General features: G+C 41.3%; 1 protein-coding gene and 1 pseudogene across 4 annotated transcripts in view; one reads left to right on the top strand and one right to left on the bottom strand.

The window, feature by feature from the left end:
* Window positions 1-21652, top strand: part of UBE2E1 (ubiquitin conjugating enzyme E2 E1) — an 83592-nt gene extending 61940 nt beyond the window's left edge. For 3 of the 4 annotated variants that reach the window (XM_024245074.3, XM_054552506.2, XM_003776300.5), the window contains 3 exons: window positions 17873-18005; window positions 19455-19602; window positions 20856-21652. In XM_024245074.3, the coding sequence (XP_024100842.1) occupies window positions 17873-18005; window positions 19455-19602; window positions 20856-20953 (379 nt within the window). In that variant the 3' untranslated portion in view covers window positions 20954-21652. Of the gene's footprint in view, window positions 1-17872; window positions 18006-19454; window positions 20605-20855 lie in introns of those variants that run through there. The other variant, XM_009239278.4, reaches the window with a different exon arrangement.
* LOC103890232 (ADP-ribosylation factor-like protein 4A) lies at window positions 4248-10154 on the bottom strand (annotated as a pseudogene).
* Window positions 21653-22160: the final 508 nt, after the last annotated feature.

The following is a 22160-nucleotide window of genomic DNA, read 5'->3' as shown; positions in this document are numbered from 1 at the left end:
TGGAAGCTTTTATCATAAGGCCAAAATCTGTCCTTCAGTGTGACCACAGAGCCACAGGAGACCCAAACCGCTTGTAGTCACTGATGATTTTCATTGGGCTATAGATGGGAATGGCAGCAGTCATAAATATTTCCTATGAATGAGTGTTCTAGATAATTTTTACCCAAAGATGTAGCATATCAGTGCGTCACTATTGAAAACATGTTTGGAATGAAGCAGGAAAATGAGTCAAAAGATCTCCCCTCAGTTCCTAAGCAACTTTGTTGTAAAAATAACTGAAAACTGGGCTTAAATGAAACACACGTTCGAATGGCTGGAGTAAGAATATTGACAGCCCAGACTCAGTATTCCCCCCACCTTTCCAAGTCCTTAAAGCATTGGCTTTCTACTCAGAAACGCTACTTACCCTAGGGTGACCATAGTTACTTTTATTTTTTATTTTTATTTATTTATTTATTTTTAGATGGAGTCTTCCTCTGTTGCCTAGGCTGGAGTGCAGTGACACGATCTCGCTCACTGCAGCCCCCACCTCCCGGGTTCAAGCTATTCTCCTGCCTCAGCCTCCTGAGTAGCTGGGACTACAGGCGCCCGCTAACACACCCGGCTAATTTTTGTATTTTTATTAGAGATGGGGTTTCACCATATTGGCCAGGCTGGTCTTGATCTCCTGACCTTGTGATCTGCCTGTCTCAGCCTCCAAAGTGCTGGGATTATAGCCGTGAGTCACCGCGCCCGGCCACTTTTACTTTCTCTTATTACTTTACTTTCTGTATTAATAGGTAGATTAGATTCCATCTCTTCTACCTTTATTTTGTCCTTCAGAATAGAAATTGGGAAGTAAACACAGTGGTTTTTTTTTTAATCTCAATAATTGGAATCTGTTTGAAGGAGAAAATCCCCTGCATCTCATCCTGCAAGTATAACCACTATTAAGTTCCGGTATATTTATATCTTACAAAAATGTTTGTTTTGCATACTGTTGTGGAACTTGTTTCTTTCAATCTGTCTGGATTTCTTTCCTTGTTCAGTATATATACCTCATTTTATTTAAGATGTACAGTATACCGTCATATGGTTGTACTCCAATGAACCTATCTCCTGTCAGTAAGTTAGCTCATTCCAAATTTTTTTCATCATATATAAGTAAGAGTCTCCAAAATATCCTTATACTATAGTCACATGCACATGTCCAGTTATTTCCTTAGGGTACATTCCAAGAAGCAGAATTTCTATATCAAAGTGTTTACTGGAAACTTTTGCCATTCTGATAGGTAAAAGTACCAGAGTGTTTAACTTGTATTTCTTTGAGTCTAAGTAAGATTGTGCATCTCTTTATTTGCCATATGTTTATTTTCCACTTTTGAGAACTGCCTGTGTACTTTATCCATTGTTATTATTTAAATTAGTCAAGATATTAGCCCTTAATCATGAACTGAAAATCCCCCCCCCCAACCTTTTTATAAACTTTATGGTATCTTTTTTTTTTTTTTTTTAAGGATTTTCAATTTTTATGTAGTCAGATCTGTTGGTCTCTTCCTTTGTGTGTGTGTGTTTTAACTTCAGTGATGTCTCAGTTTTGGTCATTCCTGCACTCCTGCCTGCCCTCTCACCCCAAGGTGACTCGTGAGATGAGAGTTCAAATACAAGTAGTTTATTTCCAGGTACAAAGAACAAAGGGAAGCTAAGGAAGAAAAGATAGTCAGTAAAAGATGTCTCATCTGGGCTCAGTGGCTCATGCCTATAATCCCAGCACTTTGGGAGGCTGAAGCAGTCGGGGATCACTTGAGCTCAGGAGTTCAAGACCAGCCCAGGCAATATAGCGAGACCCTGTCTCAAAAAAAAAGATGTCTTATTAAGCCAACCCCCACAGGGAAAATTGCCTATGCAGAAACTGGGAAATTGGGCAGAACACTTGCCTCAGAATGATCCCGCCCAAATGATCAGTTATTCATTGAGGGCTGCTCTTGGGGGGAGTGTTCCAGTTATTTATTGCTACATAACAAAATAAACAAAAACCACCATTTTTTATTATGATTATAATCTTTCATAGATATAGAGTTTGGGGCTGGGCTCAGCTGGTTGGTTCCTACGGAAGCTTTCTAATGCAGTTACAGGGGCTAGGACTGGAGTCATCTGAAGCCTTCCTCACTCACATATCTGGTCTTCCACCTGGGCTGGGAAGGCCCACATAGCTGAGGGCTGGAACACTTTGGGCTTCTTGGCTAATTCTCATTCTTGATGTGGTCTCTCCACACAGTCTCTGCAGTACTAGGCTTCTTATGTGATGTTTAGAGTTTCCAAGGCACATAGAAAGGGAGAGACAGACAGCTGCAGGATGAGATGGCGGGCCGGGGGGACCATAGCTCCTTTTTTTAAAAAAAGGAGCCAGTTGTGAAGTCACACTTATATCACTTTAGACTTAAATATCACCAGCCCATATTCAGAGGGAGGGGAATTAGACTCTGCCTCTTTGAGCAGTTTCAAACAATCTGTGGACAGTGTTGTAAAACTGCCACATGGAGTTAATTTACCTGTATTTCTGCCTATTGCTATGGGCAGAGCAGCTTTAAGCACAGAGGTGCAGATAAGGGTAGCTAGAACTTGGCCATAGCACACCAGAATCCTAAGGGATGTGTTGGTGAGGCACTGACAGCTTCTGCTGTAGTTTGTCAGTGAGCTCAGGAGTTCAAGTGGCTTCTCTTATTTCCAAAAGTATAAAACTGTTCACTTATATTTTCTTTAAGTTCCTATTTAAAATTCTTAGTTTAACTTTTGTTTTTTAATGTCTGGGAGTAAGAATCAAGCACTTATTTTAATGGTTAGCCAATTACACCAAAATAATTTTAAAATAATCTGCCCAGTGGTTCTCAAACTCTTTGGTTTCAGGACCCCATTACACTCTTAAAATTTATTTCAGACCCCAGCAGCTTTTGATTATATGGTTAACAATTATGGATTTTTACCATATTCAAAATTAAAACAGAATTATTTAAAACATCTATGATTGATTTTAAAATAACAAAAAACATATTAATATAAATAACATTTTAAATGAAAACTGTTTTTCAAAATTAAACAGACTAGGCTGGGCGCAGTGGCTCATGCCTGTAATCCCAGCACTTTGGGAGGCCAAGGCAGGTGGATCACGAGGTCAGGAGATTGAGACCATCCTGGCTAACATGGTGACACCCCGTCTCTACTAAAAATACAAAAATTAGCTGGGCGTGGTGGTGCATGCCTGGAGTCCCAGGAGGCTGAGGCAGGAGAATCGCTTGAACTTGGGAGGCAGAGGTTGCAGTGAGCTGAGATCACGCCACTGCACTCCAGCCTGGGCAACAGAGCGAGACTCCATCTCAAAAAAAAAAAAAAAAAATTTAACCTAGAAAACTGGTACTATTTCACATATTTGCAGATGACTTTAATGTCTGACTTACTAGCAGACAGGTAGGTTTTCATACCTGCTTCTGCATTCAGGCTGTGGCCTTCTCACACCTGGTGTAGATTCAGGAAAATCTCACAGTACAAATGTGAGAAAATGGGAGTAAAAATGGTAAGTCATGTTTTAGATTTATGAAAATAGTTTTGACTTTATGGGGCTCCCTTGAAAGGGTCTTGGGCGAACTGCCTAGTTTTTCCCTGATGATATAAATGCTACCTTCAGCTGAAGGCATCTTTATCCTCCAAATTCACATGAGCTCTGTACTGAGAGAAGATACAGGGAGCTGGACCTAGGATGAGAGACCCCACAGCCCTGGGAGGGTGCAGGTGGAGGTTGAAGCAGCAGCAAAATTGTCAGAATTAGGCAGTCGGGGGCGGTGGCTCATGCCTGTAATCCCAGCACTTTGGGGAGGCTGAGGTGGGCAGATCATGAGATCAGGAGTTCGAGACCAGCCTGACCAACATGGTGACACCCCGTCTCTACTAAAAATACAAAAATTAGGCAGGCATGGTGGCATGTGCCTGTAATCCCAGCTACTCGGGAGGCTGAGGCAGGAGAATTGCTTGAACCTGGGAGGTGGAGGTTGCAGTGAGCCAAGATGGCACCACTGCACTCCAGCCTGGGTGACAGAGCGAGACTCCGTCTCAAAAAAAAAAAAAAAAAAAAAAGAGACCGGCAGGAGAGTTTCAGGCTGATTGACCAGTGCAGGGAGGTGTTCTAATTCCTTCATAAATAGGGTAACCATGTAACATGCAAGTTGGAACACTTTTGAAAGCAAAAGTGGGCAGCAAAAAACTGAAAATTATTATTACCAGATAAAGTCTTTGCCAAACAATAAAATAATAGATTCACATCACAGTGACCAAAAAAATCACTATGCAAGACTGTTCACACAACTCTGCTTTGTAGCAAGTTATTGAAGTCTGTTTCTTGAACTCTATACTTGAGTCACTTCCCATGCTTCCCACTGACCTAGCAGCCCCCTGACTGCCCCACCTGGAGTTTGAGATTGGCAGCAGTTGCAGTGTGGAAGCTGCGTAAGGAGCTGAGTGTAATGGGAAACCTTTAGCTAAAATTAATTTCATAATCAAAGATGTAGGTCAGAATCTTTTCTTAGAATTGAGTAAAACCTGATAAGCTCCTTTAAGAGAATCTTGGTATCCTTTTAAAACTTTCTTTGTGACACTGTTGCTTTTGGGGATCAGCACTAAATGTGTGGAGGGTAGAGGTGTTAACCATACGTTCTCCCCTCAAAAAGTCTGAACAAGATGCTCTGCTTTTCCCCCAGCTGACTCTCACTTATCCACAATATAGTTAATCATCCCAATAGAAGAGTTGGTCGTGCCCTGTGAACTGAAGAACCAGGACTAATAACCCGTTGGTATTTACTCATTTAAATAGCAGTTTTGTATATCGTAGTATAAGCATTGCAGCTGAAGAATCTGGACTCGACCATAAGGCAGATACCAGATACCCAAGCTCTGGATTCTTTAGTGGGAGTAGAGGAGTCATCACCACACACACACGGCATTGGATTCTGTCCTGACTCATTTTTTCTAACTTCTTGGGCGAAAGGGCAGATTAGAATTGTTCCAAGTCAGGCTTGTGTAATTCCTGCAGAAAAGATCTATTGTTGGATCCACCTTTATCCTGATTTATGTACATGTTTAATCTTACGGAGGAAAATGGCTTTCAAGACACAAGGGATACTGATCTTACTTTAATTCTAATCACTGCTGTACCCCCAACCCCTGCTTCTTTCCGGCGCTTGGCATTGAACTAGTTTTGTCATTTTACTTGCTTGCTACCTACCCTCACAACTACCCTGACAGGCCAGAAGGGAAAGTGTGGTTCCTTAGCTCACTGTACTAGTAACTCCTCATTTAGCCATCCCTAGTTAAGAGTGACCCCCTAATGTCCACATTTTTTTAGGTCTGCTCTTCTTTTGTCATCCCTACCAGAGTATCTTAACCCTTTACTTACAAGTTACTTGGAAGTAGTTTTCTTTTAAAAATAGTGTCCTTACTCTATGTGCATCTAATTTTTTTCAATATTGGAATGTAAATTTCCGGATGTGCTGGACTGTCAATAGAGCAACAGCATATACAGTAAAACCTACGACTGAATGACTAACTGGGCAAGATTGAGCTTTTGTGATGTTTTAATTATTTTACCTAATTTGGAAACACTGTTATATAATCCCAAACAGTAGTACATATTTGATCATCTAATTAAATATTGGTAACTGTTAGTGTGCCAAGCCCTGTAGTATGTGTGGGAAATTACTACTCCCTAGAGACTTAAATTCTGATGTACAAAAGATTGTATCCAAATGACTATAGCATTCTGTGTAAATACCCAGACAAATCTATTCTCTTCCTGGTTTGGAACAAATTTTAAAAATGAACTCTATAGCTTCCATAGGCCACAAATCATCCTTGTGTGTCACAAAAAGTTATGTCAAAAATTCCTTTGGAAGTTTATCTACTTTATGCTGGAGGAAGACAGTAGGCACCATTTCCTCAGTGTTGGTGTTATAAGACTTTTGGAGGGCTTTGTTAGGCGGCCATTAAATGGCCACACTGTTGTAGATCTTAAGTGCCTGGGATAGTCTCCTTCCCATAGTTAGGAAGATATACCCCCTATTTAGCCCCACCGTGTTCCAGTATAACTTCCTTGATACAGTGGATACCACTAATGTGAATTTTTTTTTTTTTTTTTTTGAGATGGAGTCTCACTCTGTCGCCCAGGCTGGATGCGGTGGCGTGATCTCATCTCACTGCAGCCTCCGCCTCCCAGGTTCAAGTGATTCTCCTGCCTCACCCTTCTGAGTAGCTGGGATTACAGGCGCTCACCATCACGCCCAGCTAATTTTTGTATTTTTAGTAGAGACGGGGTTTCACTATGTTGGCCAGGATGGTCTCTATCTCTAGACCTCGTGATCTGCCCGCCTTGGCCTCCCAAAGTGCTGTGATTACAGGTGTGAGCCACTGTGCCCAGCCAAATATGTAAATTCTTGTGTGTGGGTACTAGTTTTTCTGGGGAGCCCTTTAGGTTGGCTCTAGGTCTGCAAGTTCTTTCCAAGGGATAGTTACCTGAATGGTACACTCCTCACAGTACCAGAGCCTCTTCCTTTCCTCTTCTCCTCACCTTAGGTGAGGAGGCCTTCTAACTTAGTTATTAGGACTATGGCAGTGGTCGCCCTGCTTTTTAATAGCACTTACAAAATCGTGTCACTACCCTGTTAGTTTCTTTAGTAAGGTTTTGTCATTTTTCAAGTTCCTTCTGCCACTTGCTTCTAGGTTACAAATGGTTATTGTTTTATGAAGGGATGCTGAGGGTAAAAATGTACCAAATAGATCTCATGGAGAAGGCAGCTTTCACCCGGTATCTCTGGTAGATTGCTACCTTCATAGCTTATCTTCTCTATGAATTTCTTAGCAATAGAAGAGTAAATCAGGAATGGATTTTTAGTAGTAGTTTGTCATAGGGAATGCAGATGTAATTGGATTTTTTTTTCATATAAGCATTTTGTAAATTCAGTTTTGGGTTTTTTGTTTTTTGTTTCTTGTTTTTGTTTTTTGTCTTAATAGAGCTAGGCATTACCAGGGTTGATGCATATTTGTTACTGCAAAGAGTTGTAGACAAGGGAGGAGGGAGCTAAATAATATTAATGGTAATTTAAATCTAGAAAATCAGAACTGTGGCTCACTACTGTAATGTCAGTGCTTTCAGAGGCCAAGCAGAAGTATCGCTTGAGCCCAGGAGTTCAAGACCAGTCTGGGTAACCTAGCAAGACCCTGTCTCTACAAAAAATTAGCCAGGTGTGGTGATGCACGCCTGTAATCCTAGCAACTCAGGAGGCTGAGATGGAAGGATCACTTGAGCCAGCTGTGATTGAGCCACTGCACTCCAGCTTGAGCAACAGAGTGAGACACTGTCTCAAAAAAAAAAAAAAAAAAAAAACAGTTGGTATTCATTGCTCTTAATAATCCTCTATAGCTGGCTTCTCAAACTTTAATGTGCATAAGAATCATTTGTTAACATGCACATTGATTGGGTCTGAGGTAGAGTCTGATGTCTGCATTTCTAACAAACTCCCAGGGGATGGATGTCAATGTTGCTTGTCCAGAGGCGGCATTTTGAATATCAGTCTACAGAACATTCAGGGTATATGCAAATTAACTTTTAATAATAACAACAACAACCATATATATAGATCCTTTTTTGGTGTACCAGGCACAGAAAAATAAAATAAGACTGGGATTGGAGTCTAACAGCTGGGATTCAGATTGAAGCTCTTCCCTTTACTAGCTTAACCTTGAGCAAATTTTCTCTAAGGCAGGGTTTCTCAGCCTTGGCACTGTTGACATTTGAGGCTGAGATCATTCTTTGTGCGGGCTGTCTGGTGCACTGTAGGATGTTTAGCAGCATCCCTGGCCTCTATCCACCAGATGCCATTAGCACCTCCCTCCCATTTGTGACATTCAGAATGACTGCAAGTATTGCCAAACGTCAGGGGGTGGGGTAGGAGGCAAAATTACTTCCAGTTGAGAACCACTGCTCTAAGGCTACTGTTGAAATATGGGTGTTTGGGGGGGCTTGTGATATGAATGATGTACTTTATGTAAGTGACACAGAAGCTTATCATGAAGCTTCCACAGACAAAAGGAGAATAGGCATGCAGTAGCTAATAAGCAGTCTGTGCCACATCTGGCTTTCTGAGGATGATGATAAAGCTTATTCCAAGTGCCAGTTCTTTATTTTTACGAAACATTAGTCATTGCACTATGAGATAATATCAGGAATTACTTGAGATTTTTAAATAGGTAGAACTGAGTTTCTAATTCAGTTGATCCCAAGCCTCTGCCCTTTTTTGAAATACGCTGGCACTGTTGCTACTCTGCCCCTGCCTCTGCCCCTTTCTTCATTGTTACTTCCTGCTGCTGTCCGCATGTCTCTTTTTCCCCCCCCTACTCTTTAAAGTTTTATTTCACTAATTTGAAGTCAAATGTCACAACTGTGTTCTGGTCAATTTACTATCCTTGCTTGGCTTCCCCAAATGGCAGTACCAAAAGATTTGTGGGGTAGGGAGAAGAGACCACTTTAAGAAGCACTGCATTTACTCATCTTCCACAAGGCAACAGAGTTGGGCATCTGATAATTCAACAAAACAAAGCTTCAATAGCACCCAGGAGGGCAGACAGGCAAACCAGGCTGAGACACACTGCATTTGTCAAAATCGGACCAGAGAAAACCTACTCCCCACAGATTAAAAGGTAGCGATAGTCATCATTTCTTTTTCTGTTGCCACAATGTTTTTCTTCTTTTAATTATTATCATGTAGTTGTCTCAAGTCCTTCCTTTAGTCCAGGGTTCCCCAGCGCCTGGGCCACAGACCCCGTACTGGTCCCTGGCCCATTAGGAACTACACACATAACAGATGAGCAGTGGGTGGGCAGGCCAGCCAGCTGAGCGAAGCTCCATCTGTATTTACAGCCACTGCCCATGGCTTGCATTACTGCCTGAGCTCTGCCTCCTGTCAGATCGGATCAGCAATGGCATTAGGTTCTCATAGGCATGCGCAAACCCTATTGTGAACTGCTCATGTGAGGGATCTAGGTTGCGTGCTCCTTATGAGAATCTAATGCCTGATGATCTGCTACTGTCACCCATCACCCCCACATGGGACTGTCTAGTTGCAGGAAAACAAGCTCAGGGGCTCCCCACTGATTCTACATTATGGTGAGTTGTATAATTATTTCATTCTATATCACAATGTAATACTAATAGAAATAGAGTGCACAATAAATGCAGTGCACGTGAATCGTCCCAAACCATCCTACCCCCCCACCCCCACCCCTGATCTGTGGAAAAATTGTCTTCCACAAAAGCAGCCCCTGGTGCAGAAAAGGTTGTGGACTGCTGCTTTAGTCCATCTCCTATGATTGCACAGGTAAGCTGCAAATGCCAAGGACTTGATGAGCTCAGTTCACCCCTTGCCAACAATGTATCAATTCCTGAGAGAATGAGTTCCTGAAGTCTTGTTGTTAGCAACAATAAGTAGAGGAACTGCTTGGTTTTCTGTATCCTAGTTATTTTATGAAGTTAAGTTTTAGTTTCTTCCATCCTTCCACATCTACAGAGTCCACAACAAATACAATGCCATCTGTGCATCTGGCATATGACTTCCACAGTGGCCTTACTTTGTCCTAAACACCTACATCCCAGAAGTGAAAAGAGACTGTTTTAGAATTTCCCAAGGTTATCTTAATTTTCTCAGTGTTAAATCTTTTGGTAGGTACAGAATTTACAAATTCATGAGCTGCAGCCTGTATAAGACAGTTGTCTTTCTAGCACAGTACAAACCCAGAAAAACAGTGTGGAAAGACTGAAATGAAGGCCGACTGGACAGGATAGAAATCTGGTCTGATAGTCCATTTCCCAATTTCCCACTGCAAATAAATGTCCCAAATTGAAATGCTTTCTTCTTGCTTTAGAACTTCTCTTCGTAGGTGTTCCAGGTGTAAGACTAACCATCCTTCCCTTCTCTTCACTCAGTGTCTGTCCTAACATCTGAGGAGGTGCTCTGATACCTGCCCGTGGGCACCAGGGAGGCCTGGGCCACGGCGGAGGACAGGGCACCAGGTGGGTGCTGTGTGCGTGGCTGCTTTAACAGTGCTCGCCCAGCAGTCCGCAAGTCTGTTTCTAGCATGCTTATCTTCCCATCTTCCCAGCCTCTCATCCTCTCACTTTTTTTCTAGGATATGACAGCAGATAACTAAGCCTTCTAAAATTATGCCTAGAATAATATCTGAATTATAGTTTATGTGTTTGTAGGCAAGGGTCCTCTCTCCCAATAAAAAATGTAAAAATTCATTTGATAGAAAGACTTTTAAAAAATTGATACTGGCCAGGCACAGTGGCTCACACCTGTGAATCTCAGCACTTTGGGAGGCCCAGGTGGGAGGATCACTTGAGCCCAAGAATTTGAGACCAGCCTTTGCAAGCTGGTGAGAGCCTGTCTCTACGAAAAATGTAAAAATCAGGCTGGGCGCGGTGGCTCACGCCTGTAATCCCAGCACTTTGGGAGGCTGAGGCGGGCGGATCACCTGAGGTCAGGATTTCGAGACCAGCCTGGCCAACATGGTGAAACCCCATCTCTACTAAAAATACAAAAATTAGCTGGGTGTGGTGGCGGGTGCCTGTAATCCCAGCTACTCAGGAGGTTGAGGCAGGAGAATTGCTTGAACTTGGGAGGCAGAGGTTGCAGTGAGCCAAGATGGCACCACTGCACTCCAGCCTGGGCGACACGAGTGAAGCTCTGTCTTAAAGATAATAATGAATAAAATTTTTTAAAAAATAGCTGGGCATGGTGGTATGTGCCTTTAGTCCCAGCTACTAGGGAGGCCGAGGTGGGAGAATCACTTGAGCCCAGGAAGTCAAGGCTACTGTGAGCCGAGATCACACACTGTGTTCCAGCCTGGGTGACACAGCGAGACTGTGACTCAAAAAATATCCTAAATTTCACTTTGCTTCAGGATGTTCTTTAACAGAAATCAATAATGTCATTTGAAAATTGAAATGCAGATTTGGTTTCTGACCATTGAAATGGAAGAACAGCAGAGTAGTCTGTAATAAGTTTGTACTGAGAATGGGAATGGGGAAAGACTCACAAAAACATTATTTTAAAACAAAAAGAAAACATGAATGTTACTTTGTGGAGTTACCCTGGAAGATTTTAAGTCAGTCCAGGGAACACAACAGATTCTAGTAAGACTGTGCTAATGACAGTCTTTGACAGTTGGTTTGTTAATACCTCAAATGATTTGTAGTACAGTTTATACTGTGCAGATGCTGTTTAAGACTGTGTATGTGTAAAGCAAAAGTTACTACCAGTTGATAGTTTTTTACTTTGTATACTTATCAATATAATATTGAGGCATAAGATATGTAGCCATGCTGTCCAGTGGTCATTAGGGAGAAAATGTCTCCAGGATTGTAGGAAAAGCTGTCAGAAGTGAGTCCTTGTTCATTGCGTTTATTCAGTGGAGAGTTTCCTGTCAGTTAACAGACACAGCTTCCTGTATGACAGAAGTGTCGTGGCTCGTGGCCATCCCTGCTCCTATTGTTTACATACCTGTGTGAAGTCAGAATCCTTTATAGAAAGAAGACAATATTGTGTTAAAGTAGAAATGACTCTTTTCTTAAAATCTGTATCAGAGTAATATTTATTTTGATTAGAAGAAAAAACTATGTTATCTTTTTTTCTTTTTGCCTTGTATGTATTCTGCTTATATTTTGAAAAGTGCTTTTAGTTACAAATAAACCTTAAACCTCTGTGTAGGAAAATGTGAAAGGTATAGGCATGGTCTTTTCACTTTCTCAGTTACATCCTCTTATGCAAAGGTTCTAATCACAGTTAAATTTCAATGTCTTCAAACAGGGATAAGTGGGTTTTTTAAAAGAGGCACAGTCTTATTTCTGTAACCCCAATGATACTTTGGTTGGCTGGTTTTAAAAAATCATATTACACAAAACTGAGATGACCCAGTTTAGAGAATCTCAATTAAAATAAGTGCTCAGGTGAAGACAGGGTAGACTTAATGCAAAATTATGAAATGTACTTTTCTGCTCCCATTGTGTCTGGAATTGGTGGGTTCTTGGTGTCACTGACTTCAAGAATGAAGCTGCGGACCCTCATGGTGAGTGTTAACAGTTCTTAAAGATTGTGTGTCCGGAGTTTGTTCCTTCTGATGTTCGGACGTGTTCAGAGTTTCTTCCTTCTGGTGGGTTTGTAGTCTCGCTGGCTTCAGGAGTGAAGCTGCAGACCTTCGTGGTGAGTGTTACAGCTTTTAAGGCAGCACGTCTGGAGTTGTTCATTCCTCCCATCCAGAGTTGTTCATTCTTCCTGGTGGGTTCGTGGTCTTGCTGGCCTCAGGAGTGAAGCTGCAGACCTTCGCGGTGAGTGTTACAGCTCATAAAGGCAGTGCGGACCCAAAGAGTGAGCAGCAGCAAGATTTATCGCAAGGAGTGAAAGAACAAAGCTTCCACAGTGTGGAGGGGGACCTGAGTAGGTTGCCACTGCTGGCTGGGGCAGCCTGCTTTTATTCCCTTATCTGGCCCCACCCACATCTCACTGATTGGTCCATTTTACAGAGAGCTGATTGGTCTGTTTTGACAGGGTGCTGATTGGTGCGTTTATAATCCCTGAGCTAGACACAAAAGTTCTCCAAGTCCCCACTAGATTAGCTGGACACAGAGCACTGATTGGTGCATTTACAAACCTTTAGCTAGACACAGAATGCTGACTGGTGCATTTACAATCCTCAAGCTAGACGTAAAAGTTCTCCAAGTCCCCACTCGACTCAGGAGCCCAGTTGGCTTTGCCTAGTGGATCCTGCGATGGGGCTGCAGGCGGAGCTGCCCGCCAATCCCGCACTGTGTGCCCGCCGCACTCAACCCTTGGACGGTCCCCATCGGGGAGGTTCGGGCCACAGGGGAGCCCACTGCGGGGGCGGAGGGGAGGCTCCGGCCTGGCGGGCTGCAGGTCCCAAGCCTTGCCCCACGGGGAGGCAGCTGAGGCCCGGCGACAATTCAAGCCTGGTGCTGGCAGGCTGGCACTGCTGGGGGACCAGGCGCACCCTCCGCAGTTGCTGGCTGGGGTGCTAAGGCCCTCATTGCCTGGGACCAGTGGCGCCGGCCGGCCACTCCAAGTGTGGCAGCCTGTGCCCACCCGGAACTCTCGCTGGCCCGTGAGTACCACGTGCAGCCGCAGTTCCTACCCGCGCCTCTCCATCCACATCTCCCTGCAAACAGAGGGAGCCGGCTCCAGCCTCAGCCAGCACAGAGAGGGGCTCCCACAGTGCAGCAGGGGGCTGAAGGGCTCCTCAAGTGCGGCCAGAGTGGGCACCAAGGCTGAGGAGGCACCAAGAGCGAACGAGGGCTGCCAGCATGCTGTCACCTCTCACCATCTTTCTTTAGTATCTTAATTTCAACCCCCCCTTTTCTCAATTCAGGATTTTCCATACTCTAATCATTTGGATTAATAATTTAAATTACATACCATTCTATGGTACACTTCAACCAGTATTTAAAATTAAAGTTGTATTTCTTCTTGTGGAACCGAAAGTATCTTCTGGAGGAGACAGGACATTATTAAAGGGTATACTTAGGTGACCTGAAGGCAAACCTAGTCAGTCATTTTATCAAGAAATAGGTGGGATGCGTGAACAGCCTCAAGTAAAGCTTCTCTTATTCCCTGTTCTTCTGATACTGGCCTGAGAGTTGTTAACATTGTCCTCCACCCCTGGGGATGGGACTGCCTGCCCACTTTGTAGACCAGCAGATCCTAACTTTTCCAATGAGAACTTAGGAAAAAAACAAAATTGTAGGCCCCTGTATCAGAATTTTTCTGTTTTATTCTCTGATTAAGAAAGTACACATGATAAAAAGCTACCTGAATTCATCCAATAGCAGCTTTAAGTGACTATCTAAAGCTTGATATTCAGGGCCGAGCATGGTGGCTCACACCTGTAATCCCAGCACTTTGGCAGCCTGAGGCAGTTGGATCACAAGGTCAGGAGTTTGAGACCGGTCTAGCCAATATGGAAACCCCAGCTCTACTAAAAATACAAAAATTAGCTGGGCGTGGTGGCGCGTGCCTGTAGTCCCAGCTGCTCTGGAGGCTGAGGCAGGAGAATCGCTTGAACCCACGAGGGGGAGGTTGCAGTGAGCTGAGATCACGCCACTGCACTCCAACCTGGGTGACAGAGCAAAACTCCATCTCAAAAAAAAAAGTTTGATATTCAGGTAACAATGCTTGGTCTTTTCCAGTGGATTCTCAGACCATTCACAGTAATTCCTGAGGGCCCACAGGTTAGGGATCCCTTACTATTGAATTTTCTTCAGGGTCAACTACGTTTGATATTATTTCACTTAGCATTTAATTATTTTCATATTATATTGCACCTTTATTCTCCAGTTTTGAAGTTTAATACAAGTGTAATATGTTTTTTGTCATTATGTAATTGTACTTGATTCCTTAACTTTTCTGTTTTGTCTACTTTTTTCTGAACTTCCAAAAAAATTAACACCTAAACTGCAAGCAGATTACAGAGAGATAGCAATCTTAACTGTATTTGTGGTTATATCACAGGTGATAAGCTATCACAGGTGACAAACTGTAAAATGTTCAAGCTTATGCTCCTAACTGGTTGTCCCACTAGTAACCTGTAGCAGTGGTTCCCAAATGCCAACCAACTACCTGCTTAAAGGTCATGGTTGTGGGTGGGGCACTTAAATATATAGATTCTTGGGTCCCCCTCTAGATATTCTAAATCATTGGGCCTGGGGTGGGGTCTAGAAATCTTTAATCTTTAAAGTTCCATCGATTATTTTGATGCACAGTGAAATTTGGGAACCACCAATTTTCTGTACAATCCATAAATCTGCATGTAGTGACATATTGGTAAACCTTTATCTTTTTTGTATACTAAAGGACCAACAGAATTGGGCCCATGCCAGCATGTCACCTCTAGGGCCTAGACTGCCCTCACTTTTGTTTTTTTCTAGATTGGTTTCTTAGCACTACCAAGTTGAACATGAACAGTACGACTCCTGAACTCTAGTGTTTTTTTTAGGAGGCAGCTTGGAATATTGTCAGTACTGGATTTTAGAGAGCCTGGCTTCTCTGAATGAATTCTTGGCCTTGGTTCCTCATCTGTAAAAAGATTTTAGAGTAGCCTTTTACCTCTAAGTGTTTACCATAAACTAGATAAGAGAGCATTCCTATTTATCTGCAACCCCTATATTAGTGTTATTTTCATATACAGTCCACTTTTCATTAACTGCACTCCAGGTGTCATAGCTGTATCAGCCAGTGTCTCTAGACTTTCTTCAGTTCACTATAACAAAGTACCATAAATTGGATGGCTTATAAACAACAGAAGTTTATTTCTCACAGTTCTGGAGGCTAGAAGTATGAGATCAAGGTGCTGGCAGCTTCAGGTCTGGTGAGGATGCATTTCTTGGTTTCCAGACAACTGTCTTTTTGCTGTATCCTCACATGGTAGAGAAAAGTTAGAGAGCTTTTGAGGTTCTCTTTAAGAACACTAACCCTTTTCATGAGGATTTCTACCCCCTAACCCAGTACCTTCAAAGGCTCCACCTCCTAATACCGTCACATTAAGGGTTAGGATTTCAACATAAAAGTTTCGAGGGGATGCACAGGCAAACTTACGATGACCAAGAACCGGTTCTAACCTCAGGAAATGAAGCAATAATGGCAATATCATTTCACTGGAAAAGTTACTGCCTGTTTCCAGAGGGAGTGGGCTGATTAAGAGCTCTCCCTACATTCCACCTTGTGAAAATTGCCATCAGATATCATGTAAAAGTATGAAGTCATCTTTTTTAAACACAAAGTATGACTTCATGGTGTAGACAATGTTTAAAAATCTCTGGCCGGGTGCGATGGCTCACGCGTATAATCCCAGCACTTTGGGAGGCCGAGGCGGGCGGATCACCTGAGGTCAGGAGTTCAAGACCAGCCTGACCAACATGGTGAAACCCCATCTCTACTAAAAATACAAAATTAGCCAGGCATAGTGGCGCATGCCTATAATCCCAGTTACTCAGGAGGCTGAGGCAGGAGAATCGCTTGAACCCGGGAGGCGGAGGTTGCCGTGAGCCGAGATCATGTCCAGCCTGGGCAACAAGAGCAAAACTCCGCCTTAAAAAACAAAAACAAAACAAAACAAAAAAACTCTGTGTATCTGAAACAAACTTTTTGGTGGCTTACACTTAACAATCCCAGCACTCTGGGAGGCTGAGGTAGGAGGATTGCTTGAGCCCAGGAGTTCAAGACCAGCCTAGGCAACATAGTGAGACCCCCATCTATACAAATTAAATAGAAAACATTAGCCAGGTGTGGTGCTGCATGCCTGTAGTTTCAGCTACTCAGCTGGCTAAGGTAGGATGATCACTTGAGCCTAGAAGTCAAGGCTACAGTGACCCGAGATCATGCCACTCACTGCATTCCAGCCTGGGTAGCAGATCAAGACCCTGTTTCAAAAATAAAAAATAAAACAAGTTTTTAATAGTTTTTGGTAATACCCATCACAAATAGATATTAAAGAATTAATAATAATGGTGATCACTGCCATTTAATGAGAGATACCTATGGGTGTGTTGCTCTACAGTTTCCTTCTTTCTCTCACTTAATTCTGAAACATTCCTGTGAGGTAGACAGTGTCCGAGCTCTTTCTGCCTCTTGGCCAGTCTGGGCCTTGTTCTTCCCATTACCCGCTATTCGGTTGCCCATATTTTCTCCCTCCTTTTTTGCCATGTCATGTTTTCTTCCCCAACTTGTATTCTCCTTTGCTTTTCCTTTGTAATAAGCTCATTCCCCTAACCTGTTGCATCTCTCACACCAAATTTCAGACCAAAAGAAAAACCTGTGATGGGTTTGGGGAAAGTATAGGCCCATGGGTAGGCTTTTTATTCCCTCCCTCTTCATCTCTTCTGTCTCTTAAATGAAGGCATCAGACTTTGTAACCAGTTAGCAGAGGGCATCTTGAAGGAGTTTGTCTTGTTCAGTATCAAAACCCCTGACATTTAACCCTCTGCCTAGTACATGGGCATTCAGTAAGTGAGTGAATAAATCCAATTCACATCATACATTTATTTAAAAGAGTAGTTTTGCTGGGTGTGGTGGCACTCTAGAAGCCAACACAATGCTTTAGAATGGTATTGTGGCCAAATTATGGTGTACCCAAGTGTATGTAACAGTGATTTATGATAACAGCTAACAGGGTTGGAGGAATGTCTCAAGTATTAGTATTTAGAGAAGCCAATTATAGAATACATATTGAAATGAAAATTGAATAACCTGTAACTGGATACTTACCATTCTCCTTCTCCCACCTAACATGGTTTATAATGTAAAAAGTATGGCCATCTATTAGATTCTTTTTAAGGTGAGATTATGGAGTAGAAGAGCAAGGAGGAGCCAGTTAGTGGGTCAGAAAATGAAACTTCTGTGCTTAAAATGGTCATAAGTGATGTAGCTGTGAGCAAAAACTGCTCTCATTTGTCACTAATTTAGCTTCTAGGTGCTGAGACGTGTTTCTCATTTTAAGTATTGTTTAACTTTCCTACGTGTCAAGGAGAGTTTTGAGAATTGAGGAAGGTTTCCTGCTTATTCGTAGCTAGGTAGGCTTACAATGGTTTTAACATTCTTTTATCATCCAGTTTACTTGACCAATGGCTATGAGTTTGTTGCAGCTCTGCATCCATTTCTATACTTGTTTTGTAAAGAGAATCCACACAGTAAACAAAAGAGGAGAGAGGTAATCTTTCCATTTTTTTTAATACACTGTAAAAATTGGGATAGTGCCACCATCTGTTTATTTGTTGATGTATTATTCACAGTGCTGGTCCCAAAGGCGATAACATCTATGAATGGAGATCAACCATTCTAGGGCCTCCAGGATCCGTGTATGAGGGTGGTGTATTCTTTCTCGATATCACTTTTACACCAGAATATCCCTTCAAGCCTCCAAAGGTAAGAAATCTCCCTGTATGCTCAAATTTACTAATTCCCACAAGAGAACAACTGTTGAGGTTTTTCTAAATTTAATTTTTAATCACAGAAACTAGATTTATCTTATGTCCTAATAGATCTGAGTATTTTAACATACACAAAACACTTCTTTAGGTTGATTTTGCCTTATCTGGCAGAGACCATTCTAGGAGTAAGTGCTTTGTTTTGATGGTGCTTAAAATTGTGCTATTTATAGTAATATTGTCAGCAACCTAGAATTAATCCCCTATTTTCCAGCGCAGAGAGAAAGGTTTTTGAACAGTTAAAAATGGTGTCAAGCCAGGTGCAGTGGCGTGCACCTGTAGTCCAGCTACTTGGGAGGATTGTTTGAGCCCAAGAGTTTGAGTCCAGTCTGGGCAACAAAGTGAGACCCCAAAAAAAAGGCAGGGCAGGTCAGGGGGTCAAACAACTAGAGAATCAGAATCTCTTACCAAAGCTTTGGATTCTGTTCTGCTCCCTGTCATGTTTTGGTCTTGTTCAATTCCTTACCTCCAGGCCTCAGTTTTCTTTCTAGGACAGGTGAGGATTGCCCAAGTCACCCATCTCTTGTACTCAATCTATGATTCTCATTCAGTCAGAAAGAAAACCCTGTCTTAGGGATTAGGTAGACTGCCAGATAAAAGTATAATTGCAGCAATAAGAAGTAATTGAAAGTCACTTTTTAAAAAAATTGGTAAAATTACAGGTAATTTTTACTTTGTGTTTTGGTATATTTCACAAATAAAAATTAAGAGACGCAAATAACACCTGCTCACGTGACTTGTGTTCAGCTGTGGTCCTTGCCCATTACTGGCTCTGCATCCATGGACACTCGATTATATAATAGTAAATTCTGTGATGTAGGTAGACAGGATGTCTACGGGACCTGATGTAACGGTCAGAAAAAAGCAAAAATAGACTTCTCTTCAAATTTTGTTCAGCCTTTTGGGTGTAGTCATTGTTTGCTAAGTATGTTGTTTAATTATCTTTATGTACCCATTATGTTGCACTTCAGTTTTTAAGAGGTATTTATGATTCTCAGTATTTTAAAGCTTACTTTGAGGCAGTGTAGTACTACCAGCTAACACAAGAGGTCAGCAAACAATTAGCTATTCAAACTTGGAAATGTTAATATTTAAAAGATTTAAAATTGCTAAAGATGAAATTAGGAAGTACTGAACTTGCCATCAGTGGACATAACATTTTAAATGAAATTGACACAGTCCCTGAGATGGTATCAATGAACACTTTCTAATCAAATTTATTAAGTCTATCTTCTTGACAGCTTTAATTAAAACTGCTTTTATTCACCTTCTTAAAAACTACCTATCTGGGAGTAGTTGTTTTTTTTTTCTAATTAGGGTCATTCAGTTGAATATTTAGTAAAAAGTTTGTTTGCTGTTTAAATATTGTTTGTCACTTGTTTTTTAGGTTACATTTCGGACAAGAATCTATCATTGTAATATTAACAGTCAAGGTGTTATTTGCTTGGACATATTGAAAGATAATTGGAGTCCAGCACTAACCATTTCTAAAGTCCTCCTTTCTATCTGCTCACTTCTTACAGACTGTAATCCTGGTAAGGTTCATAATTCTTTACCTTGTTTTATTCTTCCTCACCTGAAAAATACTTGTTTCCAAAAGCTTTCAAAGGACAAAACTATTTTTTCTGCACAACTTTGTGAATATAAAAACTAATCTGCTTTTCAAAAGAAAGTTTTAATCAAGAGAAGTTCAGTCTACTAGTTGAGACACACAACATTAATCGGTATATTCTAGCAACAAGGTATTTTAAACTGAAGACTGACTTAAGTTTGCCTTGGGCTTTTACAGTTTCAATTATTCTTCCTCCTTTTTTTTTTTCCTGTTGCTTAATTTCCCATATAGTTCTTATAAAACAAATCATACACTTCTAAATGTCGAGTCTTCTGCCTGGCAAGCCGCACCTGTGCCTGTGGGGTTCAGTGAGCATGTGCCCCATAGCTGGTCACTGAGATGGCACTCAATTTTGAAAATGGTAGTTGTTAAATACTTAGTGACTATTGAATTGTGACTTTTTGGGGACTTCATTTCATTTTAAAAATATTTTTCTGTAGTCACAGCTACTAGGGTGGCTGAGGTGGCAGGACTGTTTGAACCCAGAAGGTCAAGGCTGCAGTGAGCCATGAGCATGCCACTGCACTGCATTCCAGCCTGGGTGGCAAAGCAAGACCCTGTCTCAAAAAGTATATATATACACACATATGTATATATACACACACACATATATATTTATTTTATTTTCTAGGTAAACCAAATATAAATTTATTAAAGATCCTAAGATTCAGAGAAATACTATACTTAATTGGAGGTCCAGGTTTTGCCTGGCAACCTGGCTCTTTAACCAGCGTAAAGGTAAATAGTGTTGCACTGCAACAGCCCCAAAGACTTCACAGTACTCACAATGCCGTAACTGGTGACATTGAGCTAAGGGTCACATGAACACAGCTGGATGTTCATTGTAGTCTGGAGCCTTGACCGTTCATTCTCTACTGAACTCAGCCTAACACATAAAAGTAAAGAAACTCCAATCGAGTGTTGTTTGTTGGGAGAAAAATGGAATGAACTAAGATAAAGACAGATCAGTACACTAAAGCCTGAGCATTCCCTCTTTCCCCCGTTACGTTTTTTGAAATTTTGATGGAAAAATATCCAGCATGGTGGAGTGGTGTTTCGAAGATGGGTTTGATCACACATACTTTGTTGTACATATCTACCCAAGCTGTCACTATTTGCTAAAGTTTAAAATGTTCTTTTCCTTTCTCCAAAGTAATCTACATTCTTTTCTTCCAGCCGACCCCTTGGTGGGAAGTATTGCCACTCAGTATATGACCAACAGAGCAGAACATGACAGAATGGCCAGACAGTGGACCAAGAGATACGCTACATAAATTGGGGTTTCACAATTCTTACATTATTTGTCTGTCACAGAAGAGAGCTGCTTATGATTTTGAAGGGGTCAGGGAGGGTGGGAGTTGGTAAAGAGTAGGGTATTTCTATAACAGATATTATTCAGTCTTATTTCCTAAGATTTTGTTGTAACTTAAGGTATCTTGCTACAGTAGACAGAATTGGTAATAGCAACTTTTAAAATTGTCATTAGTTCTGCAATATTAGCTGAAATGTAGTACAGAAAAGAATGTACATTTAGACATTTGGGTTCAGTTGCTTGTAGTCTGTAAATTTAAAACAGCTTAATTTTGTACAGGTTACACACATGGCCATTTATGTAAAGTCCCTGTAAGACTACATACTTTTTGTTTAAAACAAAATTGGAATTTGTTTTCCCTTCTTGGAAGGGAACATTGATATTTAACAGAGTTTTTAGAGACTGTCATCTCATATATATAAAATGGACACGTGGCTATAAAACACCATATAGAAGATGAGTAATGCGTTTTATTTTATATGCCAATCTACTTTGTTTAAAAAAAGGTCTGAATCAGGACTTGTGAAAACCTGTAGTGAAATACCTTAAGCTGTTAACTGTAAGGCGTGGAATAGGAGTTGCTCAGTGGATTGGTTATATGTTGTGGACTACTTGTCTGCATTTGTTACTGTGCTAATAAACAATATTAAAAACCACCTAATACTGCTGTGTTCATTTACTTTTCTTTTGCCTTTTGGTTGCCGTTTGCAGATTCTTCTGAAATCGATAGGTATCTGCTTCTAAAACAAGCTAAAAATAATGCATATTTAGTAGATATTATTTACCTATATTAGGATCTGTACTTTACACAGCCGTAGATGAGGTATCCTAGAAAAGGTTAAATAATCTACCCCATTTAGGCTTCAAAGATGAACCCTACTGCATCTTTTTAAAAGCATTTTCTAACTTGCAGATGCTGTAGTAGCAAGTACATGAGAAATGGATTCCATCATGGATAAATTGGTACACTGCCTTAGGGGGCATTTTGGCAGTACCTAAGTATACACGTCATGACCCAGCAGTTCTGTTTCTGTATGTCTCTTTCAGAGAAACTTATCCAGATACACATACATTCATTATAGAATTTAAAAAGAATTGGTAACTGTTTGTACTAATATAGACTAAGTTGCATTAGTAGGAAACAAAGCAAACTGGAAGGTACTTATTTA

The sequence above is a fragment of the Pongo abelii genome, chromosome 2 (assembly GCF_028885655.2).
Source record: "Pongo abelii isolate AG06213 chromosome 2, NHGRI_mPonAbe1-v2.0_pri, whole genome shotgun sequence".
In the NCBI taxonomy this organism is placed as follows: Eukaryota; Metazoa; Chordata; class Mammalia; order Primates; family Hominidae; genus Pongo; species Pongo abelii.
Note: the sequence above shows the minus strand (reverse complement) of the source record. Positions and strands in the feature narration are given on the sequence as shown.